At 37.5% G+C, this 20,250-nt stretch overlaps 1 protein-coding gene across 6 annotated transcripts in view; it reads right to left on the bottom strand.

Annotated features, from left to right (window-relative positions):
- The window catches only part of WNK3 (WNK lysine deficient protein kinase 3), a 159,265-nt gene that overhangs the window by 123,155 nt on the left and 15,860 nt on the right, over positions 1–20,250 (bottom strand). For 3 of the 6 annotated variants that reach the window (XM_058535911.1, XM_058535910.1, XM_058535912.1), the window contains exon 2: positions 16,493–17,147. The exons of 1 other annotated variant lie outside the window; for it this stretch is intronic. In XM_058535911.1, coding sequence (XP_058391894.1) covers positions 16,493–17,029 — 537 coding nt within the window. In that variant the 5' untranslated portion in view covers positions 17,030–17,147. Of the gene's footprint in view, positions 1–945; positions 1,079–16,492; positions 17,148–17,822; positions 18,010–20,250 lie in introns of those variants that run through there. 2 more of the 6 variants (XM_058535913.1, XM_058535914.1) reach the window with 2 other exon arrangements.

The raw sequence follows: 20,250 nt of genomic DNA, 5'->3' as shown, positions 1-20,250 counted from the left end.
CTTCATACCCATTAGGATGTCTATAAAGATTAAATAAATAAATAACAAGTGTTGGCGAGGAGGTGGAAAAATTGGAATTCTTTTGCATTGCTGGTATGAATGTAAAATGGTGCAGCCACTGTCGAAAACAGTATGGCGGTTCCTAAAAAATTAAACATAGAATTATCATACGATCCAGCAATTTCACTTCTAGGTATATATCAAAAAGAACTGGGGGGGGGGCGTGGCTTAGCAGTTGGGTGCGCGCGCTCCGCTGCTGGCGGCCTGGGTTCGGATCCCGGGTGTGCACCGAGACACCGCCTCTCCGGCCATGCCGAGGCCGCGTCCCACATGCAGCGGCTGGAAGGATGTGCAGCTATGACAAACAGCTATCTGCTGGGGCTTTGGGGGGAAAAATAAATATAAATAAAAAATCTTCAAAAAGAACTGGGGGAGAGGGAACTCAAGATGGCGGCATGAGCAGACTCGGAACTCACCTCCTCCCGTGGACACAGCCAATTTACAACTACTTGTGGAAAAATTACCCCTGAGACAGAACTGAAAATCGGATAAGAGGAACTCCTGCAACAACGGACAATCAAAATTGAGGTGGAAGAGGTAGAGACTCCCTTCTGGAGAGGAAAAACAACGCCTTCACAAGCCGCCAGCTTCACGGCCACCAGGGAGCAGCTCACAGGTCCGCAGCCCTCCCTGGAGGCGTGGGGCCCTGAGCCGGGGAGCGCCCCCGCTGTGGGCATTTTGTGGACCCAGCACAATCCAGACGAGTGGCATAATATCTGACTTTGCCTGCTACTAAAACATTGGGGAATACCCCAAGAAAAGCTGGTTCACAAAGAAACTAAAACCGGCTCTTAAAGAGCCCACACACAAACTCACCCGTTTCAGAAAGCATCCTAAAATCAGCAGAAAGAAAGGTGCACAGTGCTGTGGTGAAAAGAGACTCACCTAATAGGCCCTGAGTGCATCTCGGTGAGAGGTGAGACCTCTCCAGGGACTGGGACATTGGCGGCTGCCATTGTTGTGGCCTGGTGTGGGCGTGCTGACACAGACGCCATTGGAGTGCTCCCTGAGGCCTGCTAGCCAAGGGTCTGCCCCACCCGCTAGAGCACCGATTTAATCCAGCTCAGCCAGGGCAGGCAGCCCACCCTAGAGACTGGCCCCACCCAACAACAAGCCCTCAGGCAACTTGTGGGCCTGCATAGATTGGTGACTGGATTCTCTGCAGCCTGGCAACTGAGCCAACATAGCGGGTGGAGAGTGTGGGGAGGTGGCGGAGTGTCTGGGGCTCCCGCTGTGGAGAGACTGGGTCCGCTTCAGGAGGTCGGGGCGCACACACGGGGCAGGACTGTGTTGACTGTGTGTGTGGACCTGTGGGCGGCAGGGCTTGTCAGCTGCAGAAGACTTGTGTTTCTCAAAGACCCACACAGGGAGTTTGCCCCACCTTCCAAAGCCTGAAACAATTGGGTGCTCCTGTGCCTGAGGCCAGCCCCACACAGCTGCAATCCTCAGAGAGCTGACAAGAGACCTAATAGGCTAGAGGCTTACAGCAACTGTAAGACCCTGAGCCAAACAACCTGCCACACTGGGGGCCTACTCACTTAAAAGAAATACTGCAACACAAATGTGGTATTAGACTTGCAGCCAACTGTGTTGGGGCTCCCCACACCTGATAAAGAGACTGAACGGCCCACAACAACTACAAGCAGCTGAGCATTACAACAGCTGGCCAGGAGCATAACTCAGCCTCCCTGGGCGCCTACAGGGAGAGCGAACAGGCCACAACAGAAGGACACACGTAGCCCACATAGGGGTCACCCCTGGAACATTGAGAACTGAGGGAAGCACACTGGAAGCCCCCTAAGGCATCACTTACATAAGGTCACCTATCCAAGAGCAGGAGACGTAGCTGACCTACCTAATACATAGACACAAGTACAGGGAAAGAGGCAAAATGAGGATGTAAAAGAATACATTCCAAGTAAGGAAAGAAGACAAAACCCCAGAAAAGGAACTAAGTGAAACAGAAATGAGCAACCTACCTGACAGAGAGTTCAAACAAAGAGTGTTAAGGATGCTCACTGATCTGGAGAGAAGAATAGATGAACTCAGTGAGAATGTCAACAAAGAAATGGAAGATATAAAAAAGAACCAATCAGAAATGAAGAATACAATACTGGAAATGAAAAATTCACTAGAGGGACTCAAAAGCAGAGGAGAGGATACAGAAGAATGGATCTGTGAGCTGGACGAAAGACTAGAAGAAATTACCCAAACTGAACAGGTAAAAGAGAAAAGAATTAAAAAGAGTGAGGACAGTCTAAGGGACCTCTGGGACAACATCAAGTGCACTAACATCTGTGTTATAGGTGTCTCGGAAGGAGTAGAGCGAGACAAGGGGGCAGAGAATCTATTTCAAGAAATAATAGATGAAAACTTCCCTACCCTAAGGAAGGAAACAGACATCCAGGTACAGGAAGCACAGAGAGCAACAAACAAGATAAACCCAAAGAGGCCCACACCAAGACACATCATAATCAAAATGTCCAGAATTAAACATAAAGAGAGAATCCTAAAAGCCGCAAGAGAATGTCAAGTTACATACAAAGGAAACTCCATAAGGCTATCAGCTGACTTCTCAGCAGAAACCTTACAGGCTAGAAGAGAATGGCATGATATATTTAAAGTGCTAAAAGGAAAAAACTTACAGCCAAGAATACTCTACCCAGCAAGGTTACCATTCAAAATGGAAGGAGAGATCAAAAATTTCCCAGACAAGCAAAAATTAAAGGAATTTGTCACCAAGAAACCAGTGCTACAAGAAATGTTAAAGGGACTGATTTAAGGTGAAAAGAGAAGACCACAAATAGGAAAAATTATCTATTTCCATGATAAGAACGTAATGGATACAAATGCACAACAAAGAGGTTAGATATGATACCAAAAACATGAGGGAGGAGGGGAGTTAAAGAGTACAGCTTTCAGACAGAGGTCAAACTAAAGTGACCATCAATTCTGTATAGAAGACGAAAGGAACAGAGAAGGACTATTAAAACACTGAGAAAAAAAAAGTTAAAAAAAGGCAGTAAGTACATACTTATCAATAGCTACTCTAAATGTCAATGGACTAAATGCTCCAATTAAAAGGCACAGGGTGGCTGATTGGATTAAAAAAACAAGACCCATATACACGCTGCATACAAGAGACACACTTCAGACCTAAAGACACTCACAAACTGAAAGTGAAGGGATGGAAAAAGATACTCCACGCAAATGGCAATGAAAAGAAAGCTGGGGTAGCAGTACTCATATCAGACAAAATAGACTTTAAAACAAAAACTGTAAAAAGAGACAAAGAAGGGCATTACATAATGATCAAGGGAACAATCCAACCAGAGGATATAACACTTGTAAATATCTATGCACCCAATGTAGGTGCACCTAAATATATAAAGCAATTATTAACAGACATAAAAACAGAAATAGACAGTTAACACAATAATAGTAGGGGACTTGAACACTCCACTTACACCAACGGATAGATCATCCAAACAGAAGATCAATAAGGAAACATTGGCCTTAAACCACACACTAGAACAGATGGACCTAGTAGATATATACAGAGCATTCCATCCAAAAACCGAAGAATACACGTTCTTTTCAAATGCACATGGAACATTCTCCAGGATTGATCACATATTAGGCCACAAAACAAGTCTCCATAAATTTAAGAAGGTTGAAATAATACCAAGCATCTTTTCTGACCACAACGGTATGAAACTAGAAATCAACTACAGGAAGAAAATCAGAAAAGCCACAAATACGTGGAGATTAAACAAAATGCTACTGAACAACGACTGGGTCAACGAAGAAATCAAAGAAGAAATCAAAAAATACCTGGAGACAAATGAAAATGAAAATACGACATGCCAGAACTTATGGGATACAGCAAAAGCAGTTCTAAGAGGGAAGTTTGTAGCAATACAGGCCTATCTCAACAAACAAGAAAAGTCTCAAATAAACAATCTAACAATGCACCTAAAGGAACTGGAAAAAGAAGAACAAACAAAGCCCCAAATCAGTTGAACAAGGGAAATAATAAAAACGAGAGCAGAAATAAATGAAATAGAGACTAAAAAAAACAATAGAAAAAATTAATAAAACCAAGAGCTGGTTCTTTGAAAAGATAAACAAAATTGACAAACCTTTAGCTAGACTCACCAAGAAAAAAAGAGAGAAGGCACAAATAAGTAAAATCAGAAATGAAAGAGGAGAAATTACAACAGACACCTCAGAAATACAAAAGATTATAAGAGAATACTATGAAAAGCTATATGCCAACCAATTCGACAATCTGGAAGAAATGGATAAATTCCTAGAATCATACAACCTTCCAAAACTGGATCAAGAAGAAATAGAGAATTTGAATAGACAAATCACCAGTAAGGAGATCGAAACAGTAATCACAAACCTCCCCAAAAATAAAAGTCCAGGACCAGACGGCTTCCCTGGTGAATTCTACCAAACATTGAAAGAAGACTTAATACTTATCCTTCTCAAACTCTTCCAAAAAATTGAGGAGTGGGGGAAGCTCCCTAACTCATTCTATGAAGCCGACATTACCCTGATACCAAAACCAGACAAGGACAACACAAAAAAAGAAAATTAGAGGCCAATATCACTGATGAACATCGATGCAAAAATCCTCAACAAAATACTAGCAAATCGCATACAACAATACGTTAAAAAGATTATACACCATGATCAAGTGGGATTCATTCCAGGTACGCAGGGATGGTTTAACATTCGCAAATCAATCAACGTAATACATCACATTAATAAAATGAAGAATAAAAATCACAGGATCATCTCAGTAGATGCAGAGAAAGCCTTTGACAAGATACAGCATCCATTTATGATAAAAACTCTGAATAAAATGGGTATAGAAGGAAAGTACCTCAACATAATAAAGACCATATATGAGAAACCCACAGCTAATATCATCCTCAATAGTGAAAAACTGAAAGCTATCCCTCTAAGAACAGGAACCAGACAAAGATGACCACTCTCACCACTCCTATTTAACATAGTACTGGAAGTCCTAGCCAGAGCAATCAGGCAAGAGAAAGAAATAAAAGGGATCCAAATTGGAAAGGAAGAAGTGAAACTGTCACCATTTGCAGATGACATGATTTTATATATAGAAAACCCTAAAGAATCCACCAGAAAACTTTTACAAGTAATAAACGAATATGGTAAAGTTGCAGGATACAAAATCAACATACAAAAATCAGTTGCATTTCTGTACACTAACAAAGAAGTAGCAGAAAGAGAAATTAAGAATACCATCCCATTTACAATTGCAACAAAAAGAATAAAATACCTAGGAATAAACTTAACTAAAGAGGTGAAAGATCTGTACACCGGAAACTATAAAACATTTCTGAAAGAAATTGAAGAAGACACAAAGAAATGGAAAGATATTCCGTGCTCTTGGATTGGAAGAATTAACATAGTGAAGATGTCCATACTTCCTAAAGCCATCTATAGATTCAATGCAATCCCTATCAAAGTTCCAACAACATTTTTCACAGAAATAGAACAAAGAATCCTAAAATGTATATGGAACAACAAAAGACCCCGAATAGCTAAAGGAATCCTGAGAAAAAAGAACAAAGCTGGAGGTATCACACTCCCTGATTTCAAAATATACTACAAAGCTATAGTAACCAAAACAGCATGGTACTGGCACAAAAACAGACACACAGATCAATGGAATAGAATTGAAAGCCCAGAAATAAACCCACACATCTATGGACAGCTAATCTTTGACAAAGGAGCCAAGAACATACAATGGGGAAAAGAAAGTCTCTTCAACAAATGGTGTTAGGAAAACTGGATAGCCACATGCAAAAAAATGAATGTAGACCCTTATCTTACACCATACACAAAAATTAACTCCAAATGGATTAAAGACTTGAATGTAAGACCTGAAACTATGAAACTTCTAGAAGAAAACATAGGCAGTACGCACTTCGACATCAGTCTTAGCAACATCTTTTCAAGCACTATGTCTGACCGGGCAAGAGAAACAATAGAAAAAATAAACAAATGGGACTACATCAAACTAAAAAGCTTCTGTACAGCAAAGGAAACCATCAACAAAACGAAAAGACAACCTAACAATTGGGAGAAGATATTTGCAAACCATACATCTGATAAGGGCTTAATCTCCAAAATATATAAAGGACTCATGCATCTCAACAACAAAAAAACTAACAACCCAATTAAAAAATGGGCAAACGACCTGAACAGACATTTCTCCAAAGAAGATATACAGATGGCCAACAGACACATGAAAAGATGTTCAAAATCACTATCAGGGAAATGCAAATCAAAACTACAATGAGACTTATTTCACTTTGCATAACACCCTCAATGTCCATCCATGTTGTCACAAATGGCTGGATTTCATAGTTTCTTATGGCTGAGTAGTATTCCATTGTGTATATATACCACAGCTTCTTTATCCATTCATCCCTTGATGGGCACTTAGGTTGCTTCCAAGTCTTGGCTATTGTGAATAATGCTGCAATGAACACAGGGGTGCATGTACCTTTACCCATTGGTGTTTTCAAGTTCTTTGGATAAATACCCAGCAGTGGGATAGCTGGATCATATGGTAGTTCCGTCCTTGATTTTTTGAAGAATCTCCATACTGTTTTCTATAGTGGCTGCACCAGTTTGCACTCCCACCAGCAGTGTATGAGAGTTCCCTTCTCTCCACATCCTCTCCAACACTTGTTGTTTCCTGTCTTGTTAGTTATAGCCATTCTGACGGGCGTGAGTTGATACCTCATCTTAGTTTTGATTTGCAATAAACAAAAATTAACTATAGTAATCCCCCTTTAAACACAGACAGACACAGACACACTACTGTATTAATGATAACCACTTTGATAAGGTAACTTTCACACATCACCAATGAGGAGAGTTCTTACACAAGAAAGGAAATGATGAACCACAAAAGGCAAACTAGAGAGCAGTGATAGCTAATGGAGTTGACATAGTCAGAAGCCAGGAAAATTGTAGTCTACAAAAATGATCCCTAAATCTTACTGTCTCTAGGTAAGGCCACCAAAAAAGCATCAAATATCAATTTTCAGTGTTATAAATATTAATTTATATGGCTGATAGATATAATAGAGGTCAAATACAAATTTACCAAATAGATTTCAACTACTCCACACTACTTTAAAAAGAAATACTGCCCTTTACAAATGTTAACTAAACACTTAGTCTATTATAATATATGGAATGCTAAAAATGTACACAAAACCTTTCCTGAGACAAGGCACAATACCAACATGACTAACCTGCATATGTATTTATTTAAGATAAGAAGCATTTAATTTCCAAAAAGTAAACTATGGCCTTATCAGCTATGTCTCAATGCAAACACCAACAATGAACTACAGAACCAGGTCATAGGCTGCATGGATCTGTTTCTGCAAACATGAAAGAAGGAAGAAATCATCAACAATGATATAAAAGCTGTATTATAACAAAACTAGTTTAAGTAAGGCTGAACACTATGAAAGCTTCAAAATAGTGCTTAACTTACCAAGCAGTCTACCAATGAATATTCTGGGTAAATATGAGGTTGCTCAGTATTTTATCACTATCATTTATTGAACACTCAAACATGTGCCACATGCTTTATAAGTATTATCTCTAATCCTCAATATTTTATTTCTCAAGCTGAGCAGTAGATACACAATTTCCATTACTTTATTCTTTATTCTTTTTTGTATATCAGGTTTATTATATTTTTCTTTTAAAAAAAAGTGAAAAACTAAGGCTCCAAAATGTTAAGCTACTTATCTTGCCCAAAGTACCTAACTGGCACAGACAACATTGGAACCCAGGTCTGGTGTAACCTGAATCCCAAGCACTTTCTAGTTCATCACTCTGCCTCTCAGAAATAGAATTCACAGCAATGACTGCAGATACTTCATTCACAAACCACTTTCCATGGAGAGACGGTATAGCACCCCAGAACTTTATAAAGCTAAATGAAATAAACACACACTAGGGCAATTATAACTTGTAAATGGTAACATCAAAGTATTAATCAAGAAATCAGCATTTAATAGTCATAGTGTGGCCACAGTAGTATGTTAAAGCTTTTAGATAGCAATGGTATTAATACCTTAAGAAAAGTGCTCATCTATGGTGGTCAAGATAACATATGGAAAGGGGAACGAACCACATACAGACCCAGGTTCAGTTGCCTTCCAGTACTGTTGAACAAAGAGGAAGTCCTCATCCAGTCAGGACTTGAGCATCCAGTTCATTTGGTCGGTCTATTATCTCAGCAGGAGGACACACAGGAACATCTAGTTCCTTTGTTCTGACTCTATAATTATCAAGCCAGCTTCTGATTATAATTTACCTTCCCATGTATCTAACCTACAGACCAACTACAGCATTTGACTTAACAACTATATTCCTCATTCTAAATTAATAAATTTGTGTCCTAGATTTAGGCATTTGAGTTAGCACAAGGCAGTCTCCTTTTTCAAAGTGTCCAACCACATCTGGACACGGACAAAAGGTGAAGCCCAGACATTGAACCATGGCAACCCAACCATGAAACTGTTCCTCAAAGGCGCCAAGCTAGGGAGTGGCCTTAAAGGACACCACTAACTAGAACGCCTTAAGCTTCAGCTGTTTAATGTTAGGAACCTGATTTTAAACAGGGTCCATTTAAGAAACCATTTGCTATAAAATAGTTAAAAACATAAAAGAATGATCTTCTCAAATAACTAAAAGGGGGAAATTTTTAAGTCATCTATGCAAATGTTTTATATATATAATTGGTGGAATACAAATCCCTGCTCTACCCCTTTGGGTAAGTTACTTTATGTACCTAAACCTCAGTTCCGCCATCTAAAAACTAATCATCCCTAGCTCATATACCTGTTTCAAAGACTAAATAAAATATTCAAATTAAGTACCTTTATAAGTGCTCAATTAATGTTATTTTTGACAAATGGAAAGTGTATGATACCACTATTAATAACTTAAAATATACTCAAATTCCTTAACCACAAATTCCCTGATTGTTGGGTTTTCAGAAACTTAACAGGCATACTTAGGAAAAGACTACATAAAACTAAGAGGTAATTCCAATTAATAAACGTAGAAGGAATGTGGGAAATAGAAACTCACCATTAGAACACCACAGTAATACTTAATATGGGCAAGATACACTAACGGATGCCAAAACAATGGGAGAGAGTTTGAGGAGAAACAGATACTTGCATAGTCTCAAAGTATTTACTCCTAAGATATTTATTAATCTACAAAGGGAAAAGAATTAATTTTACAGTAGAGAAAATCTATCAGACACCACCCTAACCAAGTGATCGAGGTTATCATCACAGTAATCTACATCAATATCATGTAACCCCTGCTATGATGCACTGAGAAGGATGTATCACTTCTGTGGTATTCTTGCCAAAATTCATAGCCCAAATCTAATCATGAGAAAACATAAAACAAAGCCAAATTAAGGGACAGTCTACAAAATAACTGAGCAGTACTCTTCAAAAGTTCAAGATCATGAAAAACAGGGAAAGACTGAAGAACTGTCACAGACTGGAATAAACTACAGGGACATAATTAAATGCAATGTGGGAGCCTGAACTGGATCATAACATTAAAAAAGGACATCAGTGGAAAAATTGGTCAAACTCAAATAAGTTCTCTACTTCAGTTAATAGTATTATACTAATATTAATTTCTTAAGTTTTGATAAATGTTCTCTGGTTAAGATATTAACATAAGGGGAAACTGAGTGAAGGGCGACTTTCTATACTATCTTTGCAACTCTTCTGTTAGTGGTAAATTATCTCAAAATAAAAGTTAGAAAAAGAAAACTAAGTAGTAAAGGAGTGGTATCCCTGTTGCCTGCTACTCCCAACCCTACCATTTCCTTCAAACAAACCTATATTTAACAGTCCTTTCATCTTTTCACTAATTCCAATCTCCAAGCCTTCTTCTCACTGACTATAAACTCCCTCTAGTGCAAGCTTTATGAAAACAAAAAATGAAAGTAGACCATTACCTTACACCATGCACAAAAATTAACTCAAAATGGATTAAAGACTTGAATGTAAGACCTGAAACTATGAAACTTCTAGAAGAAAACATAGTATGCTCCTCGACATTGGTCTTAGCAATATATTTTCAAGCACCATGTCTGACCGGGCAAGAGAAACAATAGAAAAAATAAACAAATGTGACTACATCAAACTAAAAAGCTTCTGCACAGCAAAGGAAACCATCAATAAAACAAAAAGACAACCTAACAATTGGGAGAAGATATTTGCAAACCATACATCTGATAAGGGGTTACTCTCTAAAATATATAAAGAACTCATGCATCTCAACAATAAAGCAACTAACAACCCAATTAAAAAATGGGCAAAAGACCGGAACAGACATTTCTCCAAAGAAGATATACAGATGGCCAACAGGCACACGAAAAGATGCTCAACATCATTAACTATCAGGGAAATGCAAATCAAAACTACAATGAGATATCACCTCACACCCGGCAGAAGGCTATAATTAACAAGACAGGAAACAACAAGTGTTGAAGAAGATGTGGAGAGAAGGGAACACTGATACACTGCTGGTGGGAGTGCAAACTGGTGCAGCCACTATGGAAAACAGTATGGAGATTCCTCAAAAAATTAAGGATAGAACTACCATATGATCCAGCTATTCCACTGCTGGGTATTTATCCAAAGAACTTGAAAACACCAATGTGTAAAGATACATGCACCCCTGTGTTCACTGCAGCGTTATTCATAATAGCCAAGATTTGGAAGCAACCTAGGTGCCCATCAAGGGATGGATGGATAAGGAAGATGTGGTATATATACACAATGGAATACTACTCAGCCATAAGAAACGATGAAACCCAGCCATTTGTGACAACATGGATGGACATTGAGGGTATTATGCAAAGTGAAATAAGTCAGAGGGAGAAGATCAAATGCCATATGATCTCACTCATTAAGTAGTAGATAATAACAAACAAACACATAGAGACAGAGATTGGACTGGTGGTTACCAGAAGGGAAAGGGGGAGGGAGGAGGGCGAAAGGGATAATTATGCACATGTGTGGTGATGGATTGTAATTAGTATTTGGTTGGTGAACATGAAAACATGATGTAATCCATGCAGAAATAGAAGTATAATGATGTACACCTGAAATTTATACCATGTTATAAACCAATGTTACCGCAATAAAAAACAACAAGAAAAGAAGCTTTATGAAAACAGGGCCCATGTCTGCTTTTTCTCCTCATAATGTCCTTAGCAATTAGCACAGTTCTGGACCATTGTAGGTACTGAATACTTATTTGTTAAATGAATGGCAGCTATGTGTATTGTATTAACTTCCTATTGCTGCTGTAACAAATTATCACAAATTTAGTGGCTTAAAGCAACACAAATTTATTATCTTCCAGTTGTGGAGATCCACAATGAGAAGAAAGTCCACACAAGTCCACAAAGAGCCTCATTAGACTAAAATCAAGGTGTTGACAAGGCTATGTTCCTTCTGAACACTCTAGGGAAGAATCTGTTTCCTTGCCTTTTCCAGCTTTTAGAGATTGCCCACATTCCTTGGCTCATTGTCCACTTTCAACAATACATCACTCCAATTTCTGTTTCCATCCTCAGATCTCCTTCTGACTATGGCCATCCTGCCTCCTCTTATAAGGACCCTTGTGATTACACTGGGACCACCCAGATAATCTAGGATAATCTACCCATTACAAGATCTTGAATCACATCTGCAAAGTCCTTTTTGCAATGTAAGGTTAACATATTCATAGGTTCTAGGGATTAGGATATGGACTCTTTGGGGTTCAACTATTCAGCCTACTGGATATATCAATTTATCTTATTTATCAAGCAAATAGTTAGCTCAAAACTACCTCACTGAACTAACTGGGAAAATTAATGATATTTCCCAGACCACATCTAGTCTCCCACTCTCACCCTTTGTCATTTTATGAAAGCATCTGCCTTTGGTTTATACTTATGTGACTAGTTTTTAAACAGAGACTAGAACATATATGTTTAAGCAAGCTTTATCCCTCCTCCCTTCAATGTCATCATTCTTTGTCCATGAGAATACTCCACTTTGAGGGCTGGGTCTGATGAAGATAGTGGGAAATCAAACCAAATAACACTATTTGGGGTGTGCCTACATGTAATGGAGTATTTTCTTGTATGGCTCAAACAGAATCCGGAAATATTTCCAAGAGGGTCATAACAAAATATTTTGAGAGCCAAAGTATCCCAGAGTGAATACTTTGGACAATCATATTTATTCAGAAACAGAAATCCTAGCATATATTTAATTACCTTTTCCTTTATTGGAAATTCAGCTGTTTTCACATTATTATCTAATTCTAATTTCACAATTAAATGTAGGGCTGATGCCTAAACATATACTCCTCCCCAAAGTGTTTTTAGATGATGAATGAAAATAAAATGGAAATGAGTGTATCCACAGTTTGATAGATGGTTTAAGTGCACAAGTATGGGTTTTTAAACTGTTACTTCCATTGCATTGCTTTGAATATATTCACTACTACAATGAAACTGTATTAGAATGCTCACTCAACATGCTAACCCGCTACAGTCAATTGTGTCTTTCTATTTTTTAACTTTCTTTTCAGTGCCATTTTTGGTTCAGTTCAGAGATGACAGCTAGAGTTGTCAGATGCTACTTAAAGGAGGCCCATTTAATTACCCTGAGAAGCACACTATCACATATCTGACCCCACAGTGAAGCTTATTACAAGCACACTCAAAAACATTTTAGAAGCAGTCAAATAACAAAAATTTTCAGATATATATGTTGTTCCTTCACTTGGAAAATAGCCCCATTATATGAAAACTCAGTTCCATCAAGAAAACAAATGACAAATGTTCCAATGGAAGTATTTTTCCAAGTTATAGTATCGCAAAAACTAGTTGTATTTCCATATGTAAAAGCAGACTGCTGTTGATTTTCAAGTTGTTAGTGGAAGAGGAAACTATTACAAACTCTTGTGATTGACTCCTTCTAAGAGTCACTAAACAGGCCTTTCAGTAACATCTGACCAGGTCTTTCAACATCTTGAACTAAAATAAAGAGTCTTCTAAACAGCACTTAGGACTGATAGCCCTTACCCACAGTAAATTACCAATTTACCAAGTAATATACCAAGTTCTTTACAAAGAACATTAGGTCACAGTCTTTCCACTAATGCCTAAAAAAATCAAGTTATGGAAACCATAAAATATGACAAACTGTTGAGATGCAGATGTTTATGGCCAAATCCTAAATCTGACCTACGTCATCAAAGGGTTTGTTTGTTTTTAACATCCTCAAAGTCAAACATCAGCAGTAAAATCTATTTTTTCTGGTTTTGTGCACTGTCATAAGGTCAATGTATTCTAAACAAACAGATATGGGGCTTTTAAGAATTGCTACACAAGGCTCAAATATCCACAATGGGGGGAATGCCATCAAGAAAAACAGGTATAAAAACCTTTTGTTGAGTTGTGAATTTCAAATCAGACATGCAAAAATAAAATTTAAAACAAGAAAAGAACTGCCTAATTTCAGGGGAGAAGATTGAGCAAGAGGTGGTTTAAGTGCAATATAGTTTACATATTTTAATGACGTTAATAAGTAGAAAATATGTATCAATTGATAACAACAAATACCAATTTTATATATTATATACACATATATATAAACAAAGATTGGAAAAGAATCTACAATAATTTAAACATTTAAGCTGCTCACTGAGATGTTTTTCTACAAAATTGCTTAATTATATTATAAAGAAATAAAACTTTATGGAAAAAATATGAGAAATTGTACATTACAAACTGCAGAGTACTCACAGGAAAGTAATTAAAATATGATGCTCTTATCCTTCTGGGATGCTAAATAAGTTAGTTTTTCTTAATTCTAAATATGCAGAAAATGAACTGACATCCAAAAATTATATCAACTAAATCCACGAATTCTGACATTCCTTTCAGAAGAGAACATTGCAATTGTTGTTCTCTGTGTAAATTAAAATTTACTTTATATATTTACAACATGTGCTCCACATGAGAGATTCCCAAATCTGGCTATGTATCCAATTACTGGGGAACTTTTAAAAAATAAGCTCCTGGGTCCCATCTCCTGGAGATTCCAATTTGGAAAGTCTGGAGTAGATGGCAGGAATCAGTATATATGATATAATATAAAGCTCATGTTGGTATATTAAGGGTATTCCTCCTCTTATTCAGCTAGCTCTGGGAACTGGTCCCTTATTTCAGAGCTTTTCAAACTCTACTGTGCATACAAATCACCTGCAGATGTCACTAAGAGGCAGATTCTGATTCAGCAGGTCTAGGATGAGGCCTAGGAACCTGCAGTTCCAACAAGCTTGCAGGTGATGTTCATGCTATTGGTCCAGGGACCACACTTTGAGTAGTAAGACCTTATGGGATCTTTCAGTCTTTCCACTGGTGAATGACAGATGGCATTCCCCTAGGCAGTTCCTACCACTAGAATATTTTCTTTAAGTTTTACTTCAACATCCTTTCGCATAGCTAGAATATACAATTTGCAAAATACTTGACATATCTTTATTATGTTCCCTAGTACCAAGTTAATGGAAGTTATTTCCTTCATTTCCAGAGTATCACTAAAGGGTGAGTGTTACCGACGTCACAATGCAGAGATGAAATTAAAATTTACATCGTTTTCAATATATATACAAGGATGTTGATCACAACCATGATTATAATAGTGAACTATTGGAGAAAAATAAAGATGCCCAACAATAGAGGACTGACTAAATAACTTATAAGGGCATTTATTAAAAATAATGATGTAAATGCACAATTACTGGTAATGAAAAGATGTTCACGATAAGAAGAAAAAAGGTTTTGTAAAATCTCATAATACAAATCCATTTTGTGGGGGTAAAAAACATACAGTCATATATCCATTTATGCAAACGTAAGAGTCCACAAAGATATATACTAAAATGCTTAAAACATCCTCAAAGTAGTGGAATTTCAGGTGATTTTGACATTTGCTCACATTATCTAATATTTCTACTATGACATAGACCTTATAAAATTCTTAAAGGGTAAAAATAGGGTGAGAAGAAAACCAAGCAAACCCCACACATGCACACACCTTTCAAGAACTACTAGATTGGCTTAACTGCTAGATAACTTGCATTCCAAAGAGTCATCAAGGGACTTCCTACATTCAAAGCACTTTGAAAGCTTGTTAAAATTGCAGTCTTGCATCCCACCCCAGACTTACTGAATCTGAATCTCTGACGATAGGCTCTGGAATCTTGCTTATGAAGCAAACACTGACTCTTATAAATAGGAAAGTTTGGAAAGTTAGGTGTTAAACAAAAAGCTTCCTAGAAATGCAGGGACCTGGACTAAATTTCAATCTATCTAAATGGCAACCTATAGCAAATTCAGAACAGGTGAAATCACAGTACATACTCACACGCACAGAGACCACCAGAATTTGAACAACAACAAAGACCTATACTTAGTGACTGGCTTCATTCAATCTTAATTTTAAGCATCTCGTGTGAACACTGACCATTTCCCATGAGCTAATTGAGGTCACAAAGGTTTTCCTTATATTTGATCTACATCTATCTGAAACTATTCTTATTATAACCCCTTCTGTGATGTTCTCTCTCTCGAGTCCTTCATTAGCTAAAAGTACCACAAAAACACTTTTTATGGAACCAAATATCTAGGTAATTCAAATATTCTCCTGTTGTTTTCATTTCTCCTTTCTAAATACATTCCAGTTGACTAACCTCAGTAGATTCTGGTGATTATTTCTTCCAGAGATCCTCTTTGAGGTAAATTCAAAGGCATGGGGGAGTTTATATTAATAGAAGTCCGCAAAGAATCAAGAAAAACATTTCCTGTTTTGAAAAACACCACATGAACCCCCCAAAATTTGTTGAAAGAAAAAGAGAAAACAGAGATACCACACTGAGTATATCCCTAACATATCACACTCTCAAGTATTTAGCATAACAATCAACTCATAAGGCATACGTTTACTAAAAGTTTTCAAAATGAGATGTTAAGAGTTTGGGGAATTTTCTAAGGTTAATAAATTAAGAGCATTTTACTAAAGAAAGCCATGATAGACTTTTTCTCCTTTAAAAGAGGGGGAAACAATAGGAGAAAAAAAGGTTGGCATGAGCTCCTAAGAGGATCTAGGAAAGGAACATAATTTCAGGGAGGTGGGGGACAAGCCCATCAATTTAGTTTAACCCAGGATACATTTTAATCCTGGATCACTCAGAAGGCCAGGCCAGCTAAACTTGGAATTTATTAAAACCAAGAAGATTATATACCCACCTGCAGCTCACACCAAGCAACCTCAACCCATGTTTCAGTGTCCAGTCCTTTATATACTGTTTTAAATGCTCCTCTTCCCAGCTCTATGTCAAATTTCAGGAACCTGCCACTAGGAGAAGTAGCCACAGCCTTCATTTCTGCTTCTTCTTCCATTTCCTTTTCATTTTTCTCCTTGAAACAATCTTTTGAAGATTCTGAAGTTGCCTTTGAACACTGTTCGTATTTAATTTCTTGTCCTCCTCTTAGCACATCTGTAGGAAGCTTTTGTACTCTTGGAATATTTGTTGCAGGCTTTATTCTCTCATCTTTGGAGGAAGATTCAGCAACTTTGTCATCTTCTGTCATCTCAACACTCTTTCGGAAGAATCTCTTCCTTTCTATGGTTTCCCCAGAAGCAGACCAAGTACTGTTTTTTTCCTTTAGTCTAGCTTCTACTGTCAAAGTTGCTGCAACCTGAGGAACTCTGTTTTCCAATGAAACTCCATCAGGTTTCTCAGAATCTTCTGTGCTAGCTGGCTCTCCTGAATCAGTAGCCATTGTAATTAAGGTTGGCACTAAAATTTTTCCTGTTCCACTCTTCAGTCCAGTTACATCTCAGGTATCACAATTATCAGAATGGACTTCCTTTTATGTGGTCATATGTTTCCATAGCAACCTGAAGGGGAAAAAAAGGATATTTTAAAATCACTCCACAAAGGAAATCATTAAGGAGAAAACAAGTCACCTGATTGTTTAATCCCTTTTTTAAAAACAAGAAGTTTGTTCTTTTTCCTGTCCAATGTTAGCAACCAGCAGGCTCCAGGGACTGCGTCTTATCTTGTTTACCACTGTAGTCCTCAGTGCCTAGCAGACTATTTGGCATATAGCTCAGTAAGTTTTCATACTGCCTGAATGTTGGTTAGGAACCTAGTTCTCAGTCCCATCTATCAATCCATCATATTTAAAACAAGTATCCAAACCCCCAGTTCACTTAGCTACAAGGTAACACACACAATAAGCAAAACAAGCACATAATTTCTCAGTAGGTGGTTTTTGTCTAAAATTCTGGAATTAATCCAATAGTAGTTTTTTTATTGTGGTGAAATATACTTAATACCAAATTTACCATTTTAAGCATACAATTCAGTGGCATTAAATACATTCACAATATTGTGCAATCATCACCACTATCCATTTCCAGAATTTTTCCATCATCCCAAACTGAAATTCTGTATCCATTAAACAATAACTCCCCATCTCCCCATCCCCTGGTAATCTCTATTCTACTTTCTGTCCCTATGAATTTGCTTATTCTAGGTACTTCATATAAGTGGAATCATATAATATTTACCCTTTTGTGTCTGGCTTATTTCACTCGGCATAATGTTTTCAAGGTTCACAGATGTAGCATATCAGAATTTACTTCTTTTCAAGTCTGAACAAATATTCCATTGTATGCATATACCACATTTTGTTTATCCATTCATCTGGTCAATGGATTGGGTTGTTTCCACCTTTTTACGCTGTGAATAATGCTGCTGTGAACATCCAATAGTTTTGAATAATGCAAATACTTGTTTATGAGCTTGCCTTCAGATTTTAACAGAAAGAATCTACTGTCAAATATTAACAAACTATACTAAAATAAATGGCAAGAAAGACTTAAAAATATGCAACCTCTCGGGGGCCTGCCCAGTGGCATAGTGGTTAAGTTCGTGCACTCTGCTTTGGCAGCCCGGGGTTTACAGGTTCAGATCCCGGGCACCAACCTATGCACCGCTCGTCAAGCCGTGCTGTGGCAGCATCCCATATACAAAATAGAGGAAGATGGGTACATATGTTAGCTCACAGCTAATCTTCCTCAGCAAAAAGAGGAGGATTGGCAATGGATGTTAGCTCAGAACCAGTCTTCCTCACAAAAAAAAGGCAACCTCTTGAACCAGCAATTCCACTTATAGGAACTTGCCTTAGAAAATAGTCAAGAATCTGTGCAAAGATATAACTATAAAGACATTCATTATAGCACTTACAATTTGGAAAAACTGTAACCAAACATAAGACTAATAGGGGTTTAATTAAATACCTCAAAACGAGATCAGATACAGCATTAAAAAAACACTGTAGTTTTTAGTGAGGTGAAAAGACATTCCCTATATATTATATGGTTTAAAAAAAAAGAAATATATACAACAAGCTTCCATATATACATAGACACACACACTATATTAACTCTGAATGGTAGAATTATGAATTTTTTCTTTCTGCTTTTCTGTATTTTCTAAAACTTGCCACAATTAACACATGGAAATATGTGAACATATAGGGAAAAAAGTCTTTCAAATGAATACCAATAAGAAAACTCCTCCCTTCTTACCACAAACATGCATCACATAGTTAAGCCTGTATACCTCTTATTATACTTTGTGCCTTAGAAGGCACAATTTGTCATGTCAAATCAAAAATAAACAGAAATATAAAATTTGAAAAATTGAAGAAAAACAACCCTGACCTAAAACAAACAAAATGGGGAGAAATACCCCAAACTGTTCTACACATCAACACAACTCCTATCAAAATCCCAGCTGGTTTCTTTGCAGATATTAACAAGCTGATGCTAAAATTCATATAGAACTTCAAGGGACCCAGAATAAGCAAAGCCAACAATCTTGAAAAAGAACAAAGTTGGAGGACTCATCCTTCCTTCCCAATTTTAAAACCTACTACAAAGCTTCAGGATTAAGACAGTGTGGTACTGGCATAAGGATAGATGTATAGATAAGTAGAATAAAAATAGAGTCCAGAAATAAACCCACGTATTTATAGTTTATTGATTTTCAACAAGGATGCCAAGACAATTCAATGGGGAAAGAACAGTCTTTTCAACAAATGGTGCTGGGACAACTGGATATCCACATGCAAAAGAATGAAGTAGGACCCTCTAAGAAAGGTTTCCTGGAAAAAATGCCTGACCTGAGTCTTGAAGAAAGAAAATTAGCTGATCCAAGCAAAGGGAAGATCACAAGCAAAGTCATGAAACAGCAGAGAGTAAGCGTATGAGTGGTACCATGAACAGTTTACTCACATATTAAAAGCAGGCAGACGACGACAGAGAGGCAGATAGTCACCAAGGATTTCTATACCATACAACGTAAAACAAAGAGACCAATTAGAGAGCTACTGCAACAATCCAGGAAAGAGATGCTGAGGTTTGAATCAAAATAGTAGCAAGAGGGATAGATTCAAGATACATTAAAGAAGTACTAAATAGAAGATTTACTGCCTGAATAAATATGGTTGTAAGGGAAAAGGAAGAGTCTATGATAACTCCCAGAAATTTGCCTATCAGATAACATTACTAGGACATAGCTGTGTTGATTCCAGAGCTAAGAACTAAATTAAGGACTCATGAAGTGGTCTATGAGGTTACACTGCCAAATCAATATACTTCAAAAGTCACTTAATATGACTAGCATTGCCTGCAAGTGAGAAAAGGTAACTAACAATGCCTCAGTTAGGTGGAGGTTTTTTCTTTAACTTTTTATTTTGACATAATTTTGGACTTGGGAAAAAACCTGCAAGAATATACAAAGAATCCAGTATACACTGCACTCTCATTCCCCAAATGTTAACATTTTAGGTGGGATATTCTTAAGTAAGAGTAATATTATTCACTTCACTTAACCAAAGGTCACTTTTCCAGAAACCTCAAGAGCAAAGATCCATAAGACAAAAGGACTTCTAAGCGGACAAAAAAAGGTAAAAGCAGAGAATTACTGTAG

The sequence above is a fragment of the Diceros bicornis genome, chromosome X (assembly GCF_020826845.1).
Source record: "Diceros bicornis minor isolate mBicDic1 chromosome X, mDicBic1.mat.cur, whole genome shotgun sequence".
Taxonomy (NCBI): Eukaryota; Metazoa; Chordata; class Mammalia; order Perissodactyla; family Rhinocerotidae; genus Diceros; species Diceros bicornis.
Note: the sequence above shows the minus strand (reverse complement) of the source record. Positions and strands in the feature narration are given on the sequence as shown.